This window comes from Choloepus didactylus, chromosome 6, assembly GCF_015220235.1.
Source record: "Choloepus didactylus isolate mChoDid1 chromosome 6, mChoDid1.pri, whole genome shotgun sequence".
NCBI classification, from domain to species: domain Eukaryota; kingdom Metazoa; phylum Chordata; class Mammalia; order Pilosa; family Megalonychidae; genus Choloepus; species Choloepus didactylus.
The window spans coordinates 85,977,804-85,996,211 of NC_051312.1; the positions used below are offsets into that span (position 1 = coordinate 85,977,804).

Sequence of the window (18,408 nt, forward strand, 5' to 3'; positions counted from 1 at the left end):
ACAGGCAGACCAAGAGAGGTCAAGGGGGGAGGGAGGTCAGAAGTTGGCAGGCCTGCAGGCCCTGAGTGACAGCTACTTGTTCAGGTTGGGGAGGGAGAAACAAGTGAATTAATGTTTTTAGCCCTTGAGGCTGGGAGCCTAGGGCAAGGGGTGTAAATGGACACTGGGTAAAAGGCAGGTGGGAGAAATGTAAAGGTGGGGGCTAAGGGCATCTGTTCCAAGTCAACAGGCAAGAATCATGCCCCTGGAATGGCTCAAAGGGCCAGCCTTGGCCTGGGGGAGGGAGCTTCACAAAAGGCCCGCAGTCACTTCTGTTCAAAGGTGTTCGATATGGAAGACCGGGAAGAGGGGCTCTTTTAGAGTGCATTCTGCTTTTTGTTTTGGGGTTGGAGAGAAGAGGGGAATGTAAATGACTAGACAATGGCTGGTGATATTGATTGATTTTTAAAGCATGGTAGCAAGAGGCTCATGGTAAATGCTCTCATTCTTAGCTACAAATGTCTTGCCAGACAGCTCTTCAAGTGAGAAGCATCCTGATTGGGACATTTTCTAAGTCCCTGCTTTTGAGAACCCAAGGTAAGCAGTTCCAGCTCTGGGAGGGGAAGGGGGCCCTGAGCAAGCCAAGAGCCCTCTCCTTGTGTTGAGGAGCCATTCACCTCACCAGCCAGCCCACGCTCTCACCTCCATCAAGCAGTTCCTTGACAGTGTGGTAGTCATCGGCAAGGACAGCATAGTGCAGGGCTGTGCAGCCCTTGAAGCTGGCGCGATTGTTCAGTCGGTTGTTGAAGTCATCCTCTCGGGTGACCAAGACTAGGGCGACAGCAAACAAAGTCTTCCATTAGCAACAAATGCCATGAGCCACCAATCTCACCTTCTTTCTCTTGGCATTTTAATTTAGTCATTCATTCATCTACCCATTTATCAAACATATGATGGCACTTACTGTGTGCCTGACCTTCCGTGCTGGGCAAGAGGAGGTAAAACAGAAGCCAGTTAGTTTAACAAATATTTACTGATAATTATGTGTTAAGAGTCATCCAGGGGACCATAGAAATGAATCAGATATGGTCCCTGACTTAATCTGATGAGGGAGGCAGACATGAAGTGGATATTTACAGTACTGCTTGAGATAAATGCTATGTTAGAAGTATGAGAGGATGATATAGGAAGCCAGAGAGGGGCATGAAGGGACGGTCCTAAAAGATGAGTCTTGAAGAGTGAAGAGGAATTATCCTGAAGAAGAAAGAAGGTTGGGGTAGGATGGGGAAGAGTAGGGAGGGAGACAGAAGGCTATTTGTAGCAGAAGAGTAAGACACCTCTCTGTTCTCAAGATACGTACAATCTAATGAGTACATATTTTTAATTTTTAAGGAATTTATTAAATTTATAAAAGCAATTTTTTAAACCACAGAAAAGTACAAAGAAAAAAAATAAAAGGTACCAATAATCTCAGCAACTTGAGAAACTACGCGTATCTTGATACATATAAAATAAATAATACATTAGCATATATATCCTATAAAATTGGAATTTATATACACGTATAGGCAAATTTGCAATCTCTTTTAACTTTAATAAAATAGTTTTAACAGTTTTTTGACAGCTAAGAAGAAGAAATATTTCATGTGATCAAAGAAACAACCCCCCCCACCCCCAGTGCTAATATTTCCTGATCCCCTTTCTCCCATTGATATAAAAGAGCCTAAAACCAGGTCCATCACTTCTCCAAGTCCCTTGGACATGTGTACATCTGTTGTTCTGTAGAGTCCCGGTTTGGATGATAAAATGGAAGGTTACTTTACTACTGGGGCCCTCCCTGGGGAACTGAGACCCTACAGAACAGTATCTATTTTGCTCAGGTAATGCGGTTTCTTTCTGCCTCACACAGAAATGAGCTGAGTGTTTTATGCCCTCTTCTGAGCTGGAGTTTGTTGGGATGGATTTTGAGTCCTGCATATCCTCACCTGCCTTTTCCCCTAGCCCATGACATTGGGCCTGCAAAAGGTAAGCTCCTCTTAACCTCCTACTGGGTAAAGGGGTGTATTTGGTCAAGAGGTGACCTTACCTAGGTAGTCAAAAGCATCAAGCAATTCCTATACCATTCTTTTCCAAGTGGTCTTGAAATGGAGTCTCTGTATTTTCCCCTTCTGCAAAAATGAACCTTCTACTTAAAGTTCCAAAAACTAGAAGACTGACATGCCTCTTCTTTCTTATAATAATAATAGATTTGAGTTATTGATCTTCTACTCTGCCTGGCACAGTTACTGCACACAACTAATCCCATTTATTTTTCATTAACCACCTTACATAGTAGGAATTATTCCCATTTTATTGATGAGGAAACTGAAACAAAGAAGTCACACAGCTAATAAGTGGTTGAGTGAAGTTTAGAACCAAGGCCTAATCTGTTTGAGTCCTAACACTTCCTTTCCATCACATCACGCTGTCATGTCATTTTGAAAATGAGGGAATCACCCAAAACCCAGATGATCAGGTGCCAGACTTGGCTCTTATTCCCTCTTCCTTCCCTGCTCAGGTGAAGGTGCAATTCACAGTCTCTATGGAACTTGCCCTCATTAGAGAGTGGCCTGAGGTTTGTAGATAGCACCTGGATAAACTAGCTCAAGTGGAAGCATTTAAGTATTTGACAAAAATGAAATTGGTGGATTATGTGTCTGGAGAAGAAACCACCTTCTCTTGAACTATGGAGTCAATGGTCAATCAACTTTTTTTCTCCAGACTGATGATATCCTGGAGTATCATGTGACCTTCTCTGCAGGAGGGTGAAGAGGAAGTAAAAATGCCTCTGAACAGCTAACATACAAGTCCCACGTTCACTAACATCTACATTTTTCCCATAAGAGAGCCCTTTGGGACCCAATTCAAGAGATTACTAACTCTTAGTCACAAACAGTCTTATCAAATCACGCTAGGTGATCTTGTTTCCAGTCCTCTGCGGATTAGGAGAAAGAAATAAGGCGGCTAAAGAGAAGGCTTTAGGAACCAAGCAGATTGATTACGATCAAGTGCTGGCTGGGCAGGGAGGGAAAAGCAAAACACAATGAAAAGCAGAAACAGGAATTCACAGAATACAGCACCTCAAAAGCCCTTACGGGTATCACTGAATTTCCACATAGGACATTAACTGCTGACTACTGATGAACCAGAGGAAAAGTGATTTGGTCCAAGAAAGCTGGAAGGATGTAATCCATTTTACAAAGAAAACACATCATTCATTCAACAAACAACATTTAATGAGCACCAATGCATGGTGGTAGCTTCTGGAGATATAATAATGAATAAGACACAATTCTTGATATTAAGAAGTTAACAGTCTAATGCAAGAATCAGACCTCTAGAAGACAAATTACACAGTTTCACAAATGCAATGATAGGGCTATCCATAGGGTGTTTACCATAAAAAGCTGACAAACTTAAGGAATACAGTTATCTGGGGCTATCTGGTTCTGGGATGAACATCAGCATAGTGCAGGTGTCACAGCCCCAGCCAATAAAGAATGTCCACAAGGAGGGCCTTTGCTCACCTCTGAGGTTTCATCTCTTGCCATCCCCTTCCTAATGCTCTTTCTTGCCTCTGAGCTTTTGCAAGTATTATTTCACAGCCTGAAATATTTTCTCCCATGCCTTCAGTTGCCTAACTTCAATTCATTTTTAGACCTCTAATTATAAGTCACTTCCTCCAGTGATTTCTCCCAAGTTTGAGGTAGTTATTGCTCCTAAGAGCTCATTCCTCTAGCACCGTAGGCATCCCCCAATCACAGCATTTATTATCCTTTTGCAATCACTCACTTGACCATGCTCCCCACTAGACTAAAAGCTCAATGAGGAAGGGAAGAGTGACTATCTTCACCACAGTTGTATCTCCAGTGCCCAGCACAGTGTCTGGCCATAAATATGTGCCTGACAAATACTTGCTGTATCAACAAACAAATAAATAAATATGTACATAGATAAATAAATCCCTGGGATCATCTTTGTTTCTAGAAGAATATATAATAGTAATAATACTGCCCAACATGGACTTAGTGGAGGCAGTAGAGTATGGTTTTTAAATAAATGAGTTCTGGAGCCAGACCACTTGGGTTTGAATCCCACTTTTGAATTTACTGACTTGGGCAATTTGCATGACTCTGTGTGCCAAGTTTCCTTACCTGTAAATAACAGTACTCCCTCATGGGCATTAAATCAGACACTGTGTAAAGGGGCTTGGAACTGGGCCTAGCATATAGTACCTCCCAATAAACGTCCACAATTATCATTAGTGTCTAGTTTCACACTTTCAAAAGTGCAATTTCTCTGTGAAAAAAGGTTTCTTTTGGGGAATGCTGCATACACTTTTCCCCACAGAAAGGCACAGTGCATATGAAGATGTCAAAAGTTTTGAGTTAAGAACTATCCGCTTAATTTGGTGTCACTTGGCAGTTTCTCAACTTGTTTGACACCCCCTTTTCCCCTATTCTTGTTAAAATCCTGCAGTATTGGTATTCTATAGAACACTTCAGAACTGAGTAGTGCTTGACAATCTGGAAAGCATTTTCCCTTATTTATTTCAGTATAACCTTCTGAGGTATATGATTACTCTCCCCATTTTATAGTAGAGCTGGGACCTAATCCAGTTTAGTAGGACCATTTCCCTGCATCTAGAATTAAGCTCTTTCCCCCATACACACAGTATTAGGAGACCTGTCACAGAAGTTCATGCTGAAGCCCCTGGCTCATTAGATCTCAAACTCTTCCCTATCCAAAAAAAGTGGCTAAAGGCAGAAAGGAGGTGGCGGAAGAGGTACACACACACACACACACACGCTGATCCCATTCCCCACTCAGAAAGAGCAAACAAATCCACAGAAGCTATAGTGACTCATCCAAGATCACCTAACCAGATGGCCACCAAGGTGGTCTTTTAAGGCCCCATGTTGACAGCCAGTGCTCAGCCAGTGAACCGTCCCCTTCTCAACAAAGACATCTACCAGCCTGTCTCCAGCATGGGCTCAGGCTCCTGCTTCCCCTCCAAGCCAGCCATTTCTGCTTCTGCAGTTGGTCCAACACTCCTCTGACCCCAGGGAATGTGACAGCATCATTTTGGTTCTGCTCCCACCTCTGCCTTTGATATTGAAAAGTCTACACCTGGGTGCTGTGGCCAGGGTCAGTCTGGGACCTTTTGGCAGATATGTGCCAAATGTATACTCTATGGGACTCCTGGCCTCATCACCACTAAGTCAGTAGAGGTAGAAAATAGTCCCTGTGGCTCTCCATATAGTGCTGGCCACTCTCCAGCACTGCTTAAACTGCAAAAAACAAAACAAAACAAAACAAAACAAAACAAAAACTGCTTCCCATGATGAAAAACAGTTATTTAAGGTAAAGCAGTCATACAGACTTGAACCTTAGTTCTGCCATTTACTAAGTTCTTCTATCTGTAAAATGGGTATGATAAACAATAATTTGAAGAATACTAGATATTGGAATATTATGAGAATCAAATCTGATAATAGTTTTTCTAAGAATACCATAAGCATTTACTGATGTTGGCTTTCTCCCCTGGGATGCAGAAATGAATCAGACAAGGCTCCTGTCCTCCTATCGCTAAGTCTATAGGAGGAGATTTTAAAAAACAGGTTTAAGAGGCAAGATGGGTGGTCTCTAGGTAACAAAAGCTTTATTTACTACTGACTTGTTCAGAGGAAAAGGCAACCCTAGCTATGAGTCTCTGTCCCTCAGGCTCAGCCTCTACCCTCCACTCTAATCTTACAGTGTCTAGCAGTGCCCTTGCCTTTAACTCTGAGCATGTCTCCACGAGGGGGACCCTTTATGACTAATATGACAAACACAATAACCCCCTATGTTGGTACAACATTTCACAGTTTAGAGAGCACTTCAAAGCAATTATTCCTCCCACCTTCATAGCAACTCATATAGGGCATATAGGTTACATACTATTATCAGATGAAGGAACAGATGAGAAAACAGAGGCTTAAAGAGGTTAGGTGGCCTGCTCAGCTCACACTGCTAGGCAGTGGTGGGCTAGTACTAGACAGCTTATCTGGCTCCCAGGCTTATGCTCTGTCTTCCGTGCAGCACAGCTTCTGCCAATGCCCACGGGCTCAAGCCTCACATAACCCAGGGTCAGATCCGCTGACCTGGTTCTTATCAAGAGTCCCTAGGAGGAAGCCTCAGCTCCTTCCCACCCCAAGGTTCTCACCTTCAAGGCAAAGTAAGACATCAGAGAAGGCATCAGTAGCATTACAGTTGGAATCAGAGCACTTGCCCCCTTAAGCCACTGCTCAGGAGCTCCACCGATTTTGGGGTATTGTTTAAAACCCACCAGAGAGGTCTTGGACTTTCCAAAGTAGAGGAGTTACACCATTTCATCATTTTCATCCTTTCCACACAGAAAAAGTGTGAGGAGCTTCAGCATAAAGTGAATTCAAATTACTTTTCTTTTGGGAATTCAAACTACTTGAGATAAATGGAGCCTTTTAATGGTAGGTGTTATATATATATTATATATTATACACACACACACACACACACACACACACACACACAATCTCATTAAATCCTCACTATTACCTGAGAGAGAGAGCTTTTCCCCTTGGCCTGTGTGGGAGCTATCAGTTCTGCCTCCTGCACGTATCTTCAGCCAGGTGATGGGGCAAGATGATGGGGCAAGAGAGGACAAGTCCCTTCATTTCCTATCACAGCCTTCATGCCCTGGAAGGCCCTCCTGCCTCTCCAAATCCTACCTGCTCTTTAAAGCCCAATTTAAGTCCTCCTCTTCCAGGAAGTCCTCTACTCCTAGCTCTGCCCTGAATGCCTGTAACACTGTGTGTACCCATTGCTTCGATATTCCATTCCGCTGAAAGCACAATGAGCCTTCCCTTCATCTATCCACCTAACCACGAGCAATCATTACTGAGCACCCACAGTTTAGTAAGTGTTATGAGAAAGACATGCACGCAGAGGGTCTGATGGGAACACTCATCAGGCACATGTAATGTGGCTTGGGGAGGAATCTTCAGAAGTGTCCTGAGGGAAGTTTGCCAGATGAGAGAGAAAGAAGGGCATTCCAGTGGAGAAAGAGGCATTTACAAAGGCCAGAGGTTGAAAGACTGCATTATCTGTTCATTCAAGAAGCTGAGAGTTCTTCAGTGAATCTGGAATGAGGAGTGAAGTTGGGTAGAGCCGTGTGCAGAAATAAGGCTGACCAGGTAGGCAGGGGTTTGATCCTGAGAGGGGCTTCAACTTTATCCCAAAAGCGATGGGCACCTCTCTCTCTGGCTAAGCCAACTTGAAAGGTGAAATCACTGCCCTCCCCCCTACGTGGGATCAGACACCCAGGGAAGTGAATCTCCCTGGCAACGTGGAATATGACTCCCGGGGAGGAATGTAGACCCGGCATCGTGGGATGGAGAACATCTTCTTGACCAAAAGGGGGATGTGAAAGGAAATGAAATAAGCTTCAGTGGCAGAGAGATTCCAAAACGAGCCGAGAGATCACTCTGGTGGGCACTCTTACGCACACTTTAGACAACCTTTTTTAGGTTCTAAAGAATTGGGGTAGCTGGTGGTGGATACCTGAAACTATTAAACTACAACCCAGAACCCATGAATCTCGAAGACAGTTGTATAAAAATGTAGCTTATGAGGGGTGACAGTGGGATTGGGAATGCCATAAGGACCAAACTCCGCTTTGTCTAGTTTATGGATCGATGTGTAGAAAAGTAGGGGAAGCAAACAAACAGACAAAGGTACCTAGTGTTCTTTTTTACTTCAATTGCTCTTTTTCACTCTAATTATTATTCTTGTTATTTTTGTGTGTGTGCTAATGAAGGTGTCAGGGATTGATTTAGGTGATGAATGTACAACTATGTAATGGTACTGTAAACAATCGAAAGTACAATTTGTTTTGTATGACTGCGTGGTATGTGAATATATCTCAATAAAATGATGATTAAAAAAAAAAAAAAAAAAAAAAAAAAAAAAAAAAGCGATGGGCACTTGATGGTTTATGTTAATTGATAAGCAACATGGGGACCAGCAAGAATAAAGGACTTAGGAGACAAGAGAACTGGGTCAAAAATGGTTCAAAAATTGCTCTATCACTAACTCGATAGCAGTTGTCTCTCAATGGCTCTGTGCCTCAGATTCTCTATTTGTAAAATAGGAGTTTTTCTGTATAGGTGATTCTTAAACTTTAGTGGAACAGAATCACCTGGGGAACTTGTAATTCTACCTCCACCTGTACTGTCCTGCTTTAGGGACGCCAAAGACGCCTGGGCATCAGCAATTCTCTTCACAAGGCCCATGTTTAGAAAGCTGGAGCAAAGCCCCCAGGGCATACACCTTGGGATGAGGTCCCTAATGCCCCTGCCATGACTCTCCCACCACAAAAAACAAAACAAACAAAACCCCCCTAAACAAACCCAGTTCCAGTTAAAATTAGGTCCTCTATCCATATACTCAAGTCTGTCTCCTCATTCATCCAATAAACATTTATTCAGTACTTTCCTGGGGCTGAGCCATGAGAACACAGAATGGGCCCTGCCCTCAAGAGCTTGTAAATGTCACAAATGACATAAAAAATAATCTATCTTTTATAGAATATTTCTGAAAGAATTCAGAATCTGGAGTCTCAGAGATCTGGATTCTAATCCTGGCTCGATTAAATGACTGGAAAATTACTTCATCTCTCTGGGCTGCAAATTCTCACTGGTAAAATGAGAACATTAATACCTATTAATTGGGTTGCTGTGAGGATAAGAGAGGGTGCAGTATAGTGAGGGGCACAGGAAATGACGGGCACCTAGGGAGTGGCAGTTTTAAAATTAACATATTCCTCCCATGTCCTAGAACCTAGCAATACATCCACCTTCCTCTGTTTGACTGTCAGAGGCCTCTTCTACCTGATCCCAGTAAATTTCTCCAAACAGACTTTCTTCTCCTCTCTTCTCTGCTCCCTTTCTGCAGGTTAAGACCCTCATAAGAGGGCCCCAGTGATCCTCATCACAAATTCTGAGTGGGAGACATGGTGTATTTGAAAGAGCACAAGGATTGGAGTCAGGTAGACTGGGAAGCAAAACACAGTGTGACTCTGATCAAAATACTTAACATTTCTTAAGTTCTGCTACCTCATCTTCAAAATAGGGATAATATCATCTATCTCACAAGACTCAATGGCAAACCCAATTAAAAAATGACAAGGATCTGAAAAGACATTCTCCAAATAAAATATAAAAATGGCCAAAAAGCATAGAAAAAGATGCTCAACATCATTAGCCATCAGGAAAATGAAAATCAAAACAACAATGAGATACTGCTTCACACTCACTAGGATGGCTAACATCAAAAAGATATATAATAACAAGTATTGGTAAGAATGTGGAGAAATTGGAACCCTAACACATGGCTGGTAGAAATGGAAAATTGTGCAGTTGCTTTGGAAAACAGTCTGGCAGGTCCTCAAAAAGCTAAACATAATTACAATATGACCCAGCAATTTCACTCCTAGGAATACACCCAAAAGAAATGAAAACATATGTTCACACAAAATCTTGTATACAATTGGTTACAGCAGCATTATTCATAATAGCCAAAAAGTGGAAACAATTGAAATGACCATCAACTGTTCCAGAGATAAATAAAATATGGCATATCCATAAAATGGAAAATTATTTAGCCATAAAAGGAATAAAGTACTGATACACGTTACAACATAGATGAAACATTACATTAAATGAAAGAAGGCAGTCACAAAGACCACATACTGTGATTCCATTTTAATGAACTATGCAGAAAAGGCAAATCTATGGAGACAGAAAGTAAAATAATGGTTGTGTAGGGCTGGGGGATTTGAGGGAAAATGGGGAGTGAATGAAAATGGGTATGAGGTTTCTTTGTAGGGTGATAAAAATGTTCTAAAATTGATTTTGGTGATGGTTGCACAATTCTGTGAATATACTAAAAATCATTGGGTTGTACACTTGAGTGAATTGTATGGTATGTGAATTACATCTCAATAAAGCTCTTACAGTAAAAAATTAATGTAACGAGTTGAGCATATTGCCTGGCATGTAGTAAGGATTCAATAAATGGTCACAATAAATTTATTATTATTGTGCCCTTTTCTTTTTCTGATGCTACCCTAACTCTGGCAGGAATATGTCAGGCTCATTTCAGGAGACCCATTTCATAATCAGTGGAGGGTTATAGGTGAGTCCTGAGGGCTAATTTCCTGGGACTAAGAGTCTTCCTTAGTCCTGTTAGATAATAAGAAAATAATGACCATCATTTACTGAGCACTTACTATGTGCCAGCCACTGTGCTAGGCACTTTACAACTATTTTCCTCACAAGAACATTGCTATGTTTTTATTACTCCTATTTAATAAGTGAAAAAAAGGAAACTTTAGAGAGGTTATATAACTTAAGGTCACGTTGGTAGGCAATGACCAAACTGGTATGTTCACTCCAAAGCTTGTTCTCTTTTCTCTATTTGATTAAATGGCTCCGCTATTCCTTCCTTTTATTATCTACATTTTACCCATCCTTTACAACTCCAGCAGCCTGACTTCTACCTTCCTTGTTTCTATGTGTTCTAGCAATGTTAACTAATTGTATTAGTTAACATTTTCTCTGACATAGTCTTGTGTATTCTCAGATTGCTTCACGTGTATACTCTTGAACATGGTAGAACCTCAATAAATACTTTTTTGTGAATGGATGTTAATCTTTTCTTCCCAAGTAGAAAACAAGTTCTTGAAGGACAGAAACTGTCTTACCTATCTTTTTATCTTTCCTACAGAGAAGGCACTCATGGTCATCTGGGTTGGCCTATGGCTAGAGGACCAGATCATACTTGAAAATGATTCTCATGGTCACCATGCTCTCTGCCCATGGATCAGAAGCTTTCTCCTTAAGAACAGGACCCTGCTTACATTATTATCACCCTGTCATAGTGTAGCATGGGAACTGGCACAAAGTAGCTCAGAAAAGGTTTGATGCATTAAAGAGAAGACTGGGTCAGCATTTATTCTACTGAAGATGTATCAAGGGCAGTCTTCCCATAGGGACCTCAAGACTATCTTCTCTCACTCCCATGAAAGGGAAAGGGGAGAGCTGGAAGGTTGGCCTGGAACTTTAAGGAGATAGGCTGTTGCCTCTGCCTGTGGCCCCAAACTCTCAATATGGCATCTTTTCTGTACTCGGATCCTGCCTTTGACCACAGACCTAGAGTCCATGCCTCACCCTGACATCAGTAATTTCAAAGGGTGGGACAAACTCTTAAGATTCTGTTATTCACTTATCTATCCATCAAAACTCTGAACCTCCTCTACTTCCCACCCCTCCTAACTCAGAGTAGTAACATGCTCAAAGGTATCTCGATTCCCTTTGATTTGTCCTATAATTACTCTGAGTTCATCCTCTCCCCACCCTAACCAAAGCAGTGTTCTCTGTTTCAGAGATCCTTTGGAGCAGGGTTGGCAACAAAAGGAAGGAGCCTGCCCTCTTTGCCTCTTAGCCAGTGATGCTACTTGGTTAGTCAACCTGGTCTCTCTGTGCTCCCCATTTCCCCATCTCTATACCTGCTTCCTTCTCCCTCTGTCTTTTCTTCAAGATGTTAAAAACTCACAATAAAAAACAAATACAAAATGCTGTAATTAATAGCCAATTCCAAGCCGACCCAGCATCTCTACTAATAAACCTCAACACTTACAAAAAGAACAATAAATTCTGCCCCTCTCTGGTTCTGAGGTGGTCTCTTTTATATACTCCGTGTGTGTGTATGTATGTGGGTAAGTGTGTCTACATATATATTTATTTTCCTTTATTTCCCATCCAGGGAGGGGCAGAATAATGAACTGCGTGCGTCAGGGAAGATGAATCTGAGATACTAGGGAGCAGTGCAGTAAAAAGATTAAAGTGTTATTATTGTTGGGTTTCTTTCCCCCATGGTCCATTGTGACAGCTCAACCGTCATCTGTAAAAAATGTCTCAGCGAGAGATAATCATCGGAAACTCAATAAAGCGTCAGGGGGAGCCTCAGCCCCCATCAATCACTGGGTGCCTGGAAAATTTCAGCCCTCTGTCTCCCTTCCTGCTATCCATATAAATGTCTCTAATATATTTTGTGTGTTGTGTGGGACCCATCCCTGATTTGGAACTTTTGATGAAAAAATATTTATACACAAAATATGTAAATCAGTTAAAAATCACAAGACTGGTTCTTTGCTATTCCATTCCATTTTTTTCTTATTTTATAACTGCAACAGAATTTATTCTTTTAAATAAAACATGTGAACTGGTCTCTCTCTCTCTCCTAGTCAAATATATAAATAGGTTTGGAGGGCTAAAAGGATGGAAACAATTAACCTAAATGGCTGACACACTTAGTCTTAGTTGGCCAAAATGCCTGATGGATCGACAATGCATTGTCTATCCTGGTGACTCCATAATGGCCAACACTGCTAAGAAACGACATGCAGAGCCACTTGCCCTGGAGATGTGACAAGGCTATAAGTGGGCCTGGACAATGATGAGGAAGATGCAGCTCATTTATTAAAAATAATAACTTGCCAAGTAGCTTTTGGCCCAGCAGATTCCTAAGCCAGAGATTCCAAGCTGACTAAGTGTCAGGTGCATACAGGCTGATATGGTTGCTGGGTTCTATGCAAGACCAGTAGACAGTTCTGCTGGCATTTGGCATCATGTCTCTGCCTCAGTTTCCTTTAGTAACCACATCACAGGGTTGCTGTGAATTCACAGAGAGTATCAATAAATGTTACCTGCTGCTGCTGCTACTATCATCATCGTCGTCTCATCATCTCCCTCCACTTCTCCACCCGGAAGCAATCAGTTCCTGCAATGTCCTTTCCTCTAGAACTTCAATTCTCCTCTCTGTCTAAAGGATAAATTCCAAGCATTCTGATCTGGCCACAGTTTATTACTGCTTTATTTTTACTGCTCATTATTCTCTAAAATGAATCTTCTGCTGTATGGATGCTTTCCCCTAACAAGTCCACTTGCCCAGGCCTGAAACATTTTTCTGTTTTCCATCTCTAAGCATTTTGGACATAGCACATCCCTTCCCTACTCAGATCCAACCACTGGCCCTCCACAAGCCTTTCTAAAACCTTCCTATACTTTGAGGCTCCAATCCCATTTTATTTCCTTGACTGCTTCAGCCATAGAAATTCAATTCTCTGAGCTATCCTTGTTATCTGTACCTCTGACTGGACCTTTGTCAAATATTGCCTTGGTCATATCTTCAATCTTTATTATTATTAACTACTGTTATTGCTAGTACCCTAAATTTGCATGATACCTTATATTTTGTCAACTGTACTTCAATTTGATCCTCACAAGACAATGTGTTGGGAAATACTGTTGTTGTACTGTTGCTGTGTTGTTGTCTCTACAAATGAGAAAATGAAGGCTCAGAGAGACAGAGAAAACTGCCCAAGGTCAACCAGCTGGGTAATGGCCAAGCCATTTCTCGGGCTATAAATAGTATCTGACTCTTTGCTGATAATAGTTTGCTACCACAGAAAAGCATTCAGAAGGCTGTGTCAAAGATACTGAATGAAATTTCCAGAAGAGTATGATGAGGATAACGATGATGATATAAAAACAGAAGCTTACATTAATGGAACTCCTTCTATGTTCTAGGCTTTAAGTAAGGGACAAATATCCTACCTCTAACTCTCCCAGTAACTTTTATTTTACAAATAAGTAGACAAACTGCTGAAAGTGCAAGAAATTGCTCCAAGTGTCACAACTTTTAAGTGTTCTGCACACATCATGGCTTAAGCATGTAGCAGCTTAAGGGGGAAAATAAGGCCTCTTCCAGAGAGGTGAAGGTCCATTTGAGTTTTTAAGCAGTTCAAGCACAGGCCACAACTAACACTTGTAGTCTAGATTATGTTACTCAGTGTGGGAGCCTGTTAGAAATGCAAATTCTCGGGCCACACGCTAGACCTACTGTATCAGAATCTCTGGGGATGAGGCCCAGAAGTCTGTGTTTTAACAAGCTCTCTAGGTAATTTTTAGGCATGCTACCTGACAATCATATTTCGTTGGGAGCATTATTACTCCCATCTGACTGAGCCTGAGCTCTCCAAGTGCATACATTCTCTCTGCTGTGCCCAGGCAGGGCTGGGCATGCAGTGGGTGCTGGGTTCACACATACAGTAATCAACTGAATAGATGAGCTGTGATAAGCCCACTCCTTGGCAGTGTTCTGGGTAGGGGGAGAAATAGTATTGAGAGCAGTTCCATTACCACCAGTGGGGATTCCTAGCCACCTCCTGAACTCCAGGGCATTTGTCCACTGGTTAGTGATGCGCCAGCATGGAACGTCTTGTCCCCCATCTGAAGGCATAGAGATGGGGAGGTCAGCTAGAGTAGGCCAGGACCTGCAGCCCCTGGAGCTGGGGTTCTAAGTAAGGGGGCCACCAGGGTTGGTAGAGGTGGCCCTGGCAGGTCCAGTTGACAAGCCAGGACCTGTACCCCTAGAGGGGTCCTGTGCCAACCCAGCTTCTGCATGACTTATTTTTATTCAGCTGCTACTTGGAATTGAGAAGAGAAGCTGATTTATGGCCCTGCTCTGGCCACGTTTCTACCATGTTTTATTGTTTTAATTGTACATATGAGAGGTGTTCAGAGTGCTCGCTTGCATTTCTGACAGCCTCAGACATCCAATGTTTGTAACAGTTACTTACAAGCAGCCAGAGGCATCCCCGACTAGGCAACTTGTTTACTGTTACCACTAATTTATTGCCTCCTCCACCTGAGGATTGGGGCTTACCACTCATCAGCCAGCCACAAGTGGAACTCTCTTCGAGTGGGCAGGGGTGGGACTTAAGGCTGAATGGAATGTGGTCAAGATCAGGCAATGAGTTGGTAGAGGAGCAACTGTGATCTCCACACTCCCCTCCATAATTTGTCCTATCTCTGTATCTGCCGAAGCTGTGTCCCCTGCTTAAAATATCTTTTTCTCCCTCTTCTTCACCCTCCAAAGCCAAGCTCAAACTCCACTTCTTCTAAGTATACTACTTGTTCTGATGGTGAGTCTAGAAACTTCTAGAACCTTAGAAATCACAGGGCTGACAGAGATCTTGGAGACCATATAATTCAATGACTCCTGGCAAGAATCCCCTTTAGGGCATCCCTAATGGGCAGACATCCAGCCTTTGTTATACCCCTTGTGTGGTGAGTTCCTCAGTACCTCCCAAGGCAGGCTTCCTGCCTTACACTGAGCCAAAATCACCATCATCGAGATATTCTTCATTACCCTCACTGTGCTTTATAGAGGATTATCTTTAATCACCATAACAGTCCTGTAAGATGAGTATTATTATCCCTAGTTACAGAGGAGAAAACTGAAATTCAGGGACCTTAAGACACTTGCTCAAGATCACACAGCTGGTCAGTGACAGCATTGAGATGAACCATGACTAGCCAGCACAGGAGCCTGACCTTCCTCTAGGGCATCATCATGCCTCTGAAGATGCCACTTTGAGGGCTGGGGAGTATGAACAGTTGGGCCAACAAGATTTCCACACCAAGTTTACCTGAATTACCTGCACCAGTGGGCCTGTTCTCTACCCAGAAATACCAACCTTGACAAGGGTGGAAGATGATGTAGGGCACCCAGCTGAGCAGACTTCTTGCTAAGTGTAAGAAAGGAATAAGTTTCATTTTCACATAGAGACAGCATGGAATAAGGGAAATGGAGGCAAAACCAGTTTAAACAAGCCCCAGACAAAGAGAAGAGAGAATCTGCCTGATGTAAAGAGACATGAGGTAGTATCAGAGGCGGGAACTCACAGCAAAAAAATAAAAATTTGGGGGGGGGCATTGGCTAATCAGTTCAAAATCTCAATAATGAGCTAGTTGGCTCTCTGGGATTGGCTGTACAAATTAAAATCTCAAAAGATGAATTAGTTAGTGTTCTCGGATAGGCTGTAACCTCTGTAGTACCCAGTCAATGGGGAAACAGGGGAGGGACTTGCGAATTAGGAGTAGGAGATTTAAACATCGCCATTCTCTTCCTCTGGCGCGCCAGCCTTCCGCGTGTTTGGCTGGACGCCCCATCTTGCAAGATCGTAAATAAATTCTTTTCTCCTCCAGAACCGAGAGAGCGTTTATTCCCTTACAGGTACCACTTTATTTCCGACAACTTGGGGGCTCGTCCGGGATCCAAAGCTTCGGAGGGGGACCCCCGAGGTGGACAAAGGGAAGGCGCGCCCCGCTGATTGAGCGGTCTCGGACTCCGCCATTGGGGGCCCATCTCCGGCAGCTAAAGGGCCCGAGACCAGATGCTTGGATCTGCCGGTTGTGGATGAGAAAAGGGGGAAAAAGAAAAGGCCTGCCTCTGGTTAACCAGGCAACTCCGTGCACGGACCAAGGTAAGGAAAGAAATATTATATTACCTTGGTGGTTAAAGCATTCTGAAAGTCTGGGGCTGATCCTGAGGGAAAGATGCCCAAACAAGACTCAGAATGGGGACATTCTGATGAGCCTAGAGCTGATCCTAAGGGAAAGATGCTCAGGCAAGACTCAGAATGGGGAATAGAGGCAGTCAGCCGGCTGGGAATAAAGGGAAGGGGGTACCTTTAGGGTCCCCGGGGAACATTCCTCTAAATAATCCATTGGGAAACATGTTAAAACATTGGGCTAAAAGTAATTGGACCAAGGGAAAGGGTAAAAGAAAATGATCAAATATTATTGTTATGTTTAGACAAAAAAAAAAAAAAAAAAGTCATTTTGCTGCCAAATATATTCTGGCCAAAATATAAGGCAGATAAGAGTTGGCTTTGTGCTGACCTCGTGTGTCATGTTAATAAAAATAAACCTTTTTCCAAGGCAGAATTGAACTGTGCCATGTGGTGGCTGCAGGGAAAAAAGAAACTAAAACCTGGGATAAGCATTCCCCCACCTTATGGTTTCCCCTCCCCCACTGGGGCGGGAACCATTAAAGCCTGGGGTTTTGGTGGAAGCAGTCTATGCCCCCAGGCAATTGGAGAGCCAGTTAATGCTGACTGCTCCAGTAATTACAACCCACCAAAAGTTAAGAAAAAAAAAAAAATGGAGAGATTTCCAAAAGTTTCTGTTTCTAAAGGCTCTTAAAGAAAGAAAGGTAAGAATCATTAATAAAAAGCCTAGCAAGGCTAGCTGAATAACAATTAACTTGATTCTTAAACTCTGGTTTATGTAAATATCCCTTTCTTGGGAGAAGAAAGGGAAATGGGAAAGAGGGCGGCTATGAGAGAAAGAGAGAGACTGCATCCACCTAAAATAAAATTGGCTGTACCCATATCCCCAAAGAATGATGAAAGTTGAGGTCTGAAGTCAAGTGGTTTCAGGCTGGGAGAGTGGAGTGGCCCACATGCATGAAAAGGGTGAGTTTGCCCTGGGGGTTGAGGGTGGGCCTTCCGCCTCAATGCTCTAGAAAAGTTTTGCCGCCTCAGGACCCAGAGGGTGGAGCACATTCCCAGGGGAATGTGAAAAGCCTGGCTGCCACCCCACTGTTCAGAGAAGGTAGAGCCTTTACCCCGAAGAGGCAGAGTCTGGGTGGCACCCCGATGTTTAAGAAGGGTGAGGCCAAAAAGGTAATCTCCCCAACATCACCCCAGACTTTGAAAAGAAAAGGGCTGCCACAAAAGCCTCTAAAAAGGGTTGGACTCCCACTCCCTCAAGCCCCAAGAATACAATGTCATTCTGTTAATAACTCAGACTTTAAAAGGTCAGTTATATAAAGGAATTTTAGCCTAATATTCAGAGAAGATCCAAAAATCGATGAATGGCTGAATAAGCCATTAGAGGAAATATTCAGAGAATCAACAAGCCAGGGAGGAAACAGACAAAAGTGAGATAGAGAAGTAATTGGAGCAGTTTAAAAAAAAAAAAAAAAAAAAGGAGGAAGGAAATTTGTAGCATGGGGTTTGTGTGATTCTCTATTCATATACTTATGTGGGGCTAAACAGGTATTAATAAATACATTTACATATTTTAGTGTGCTGTGTAATTAAGTCTAAGGCATGTGGAAGCTACATTTAAAGTCCCTTAATGTGTGTATCAGGGTATATAGAAAGTTATATGCACATTTTTTAGGACTGTATTTGGATGCATTCTGAGAGTTAAAACTTCATGAATCTAATGGGAGTTTAAGTTGTATGTTTACACAGGAATGTGGGATAGTTGTATTTGTATGTAATAAAAGCATGTAATACAATTACGTAGGAGTCTTTCAAACTGTGAAAGTTTGTCAGTGTGTAATTTAAAGCTTGGCAAAAATTTCCTGTGTACTCATCTATAGTAAACTGAAGCTATTTCTTTGTGTCTTTATAGCGTATACTAGTTTGTGTGTACTCTAAAGCTGGGCAAT

General features: G+C 42.4%; 1 protein-coding gene across 2 annotated transcripts in view; it reads right to left on the minus strand.

Annotated features, from left to right (window-relative positions):
• Nucleotides 1-18,408, minus strand: part of CLPB (caseinolytic mitochondrial matrix peptidase chaperone subunit B) — a 180,875-nt gene that overhangs the window by 98,813 nt on the left and 63,654 nt on the right. For both annotated transcript variants that reach the window (XM_037840530.1, XM_037840531.1), the window contains exon 5: nt 682-810. In XM_037840530.1, coding sequence (XP_037696458.1) covers nt 682-810 — 129 coding nt within the window. The remainder of the gene's footprint in view (nt 1-681; nt 811-18,408) is intronic.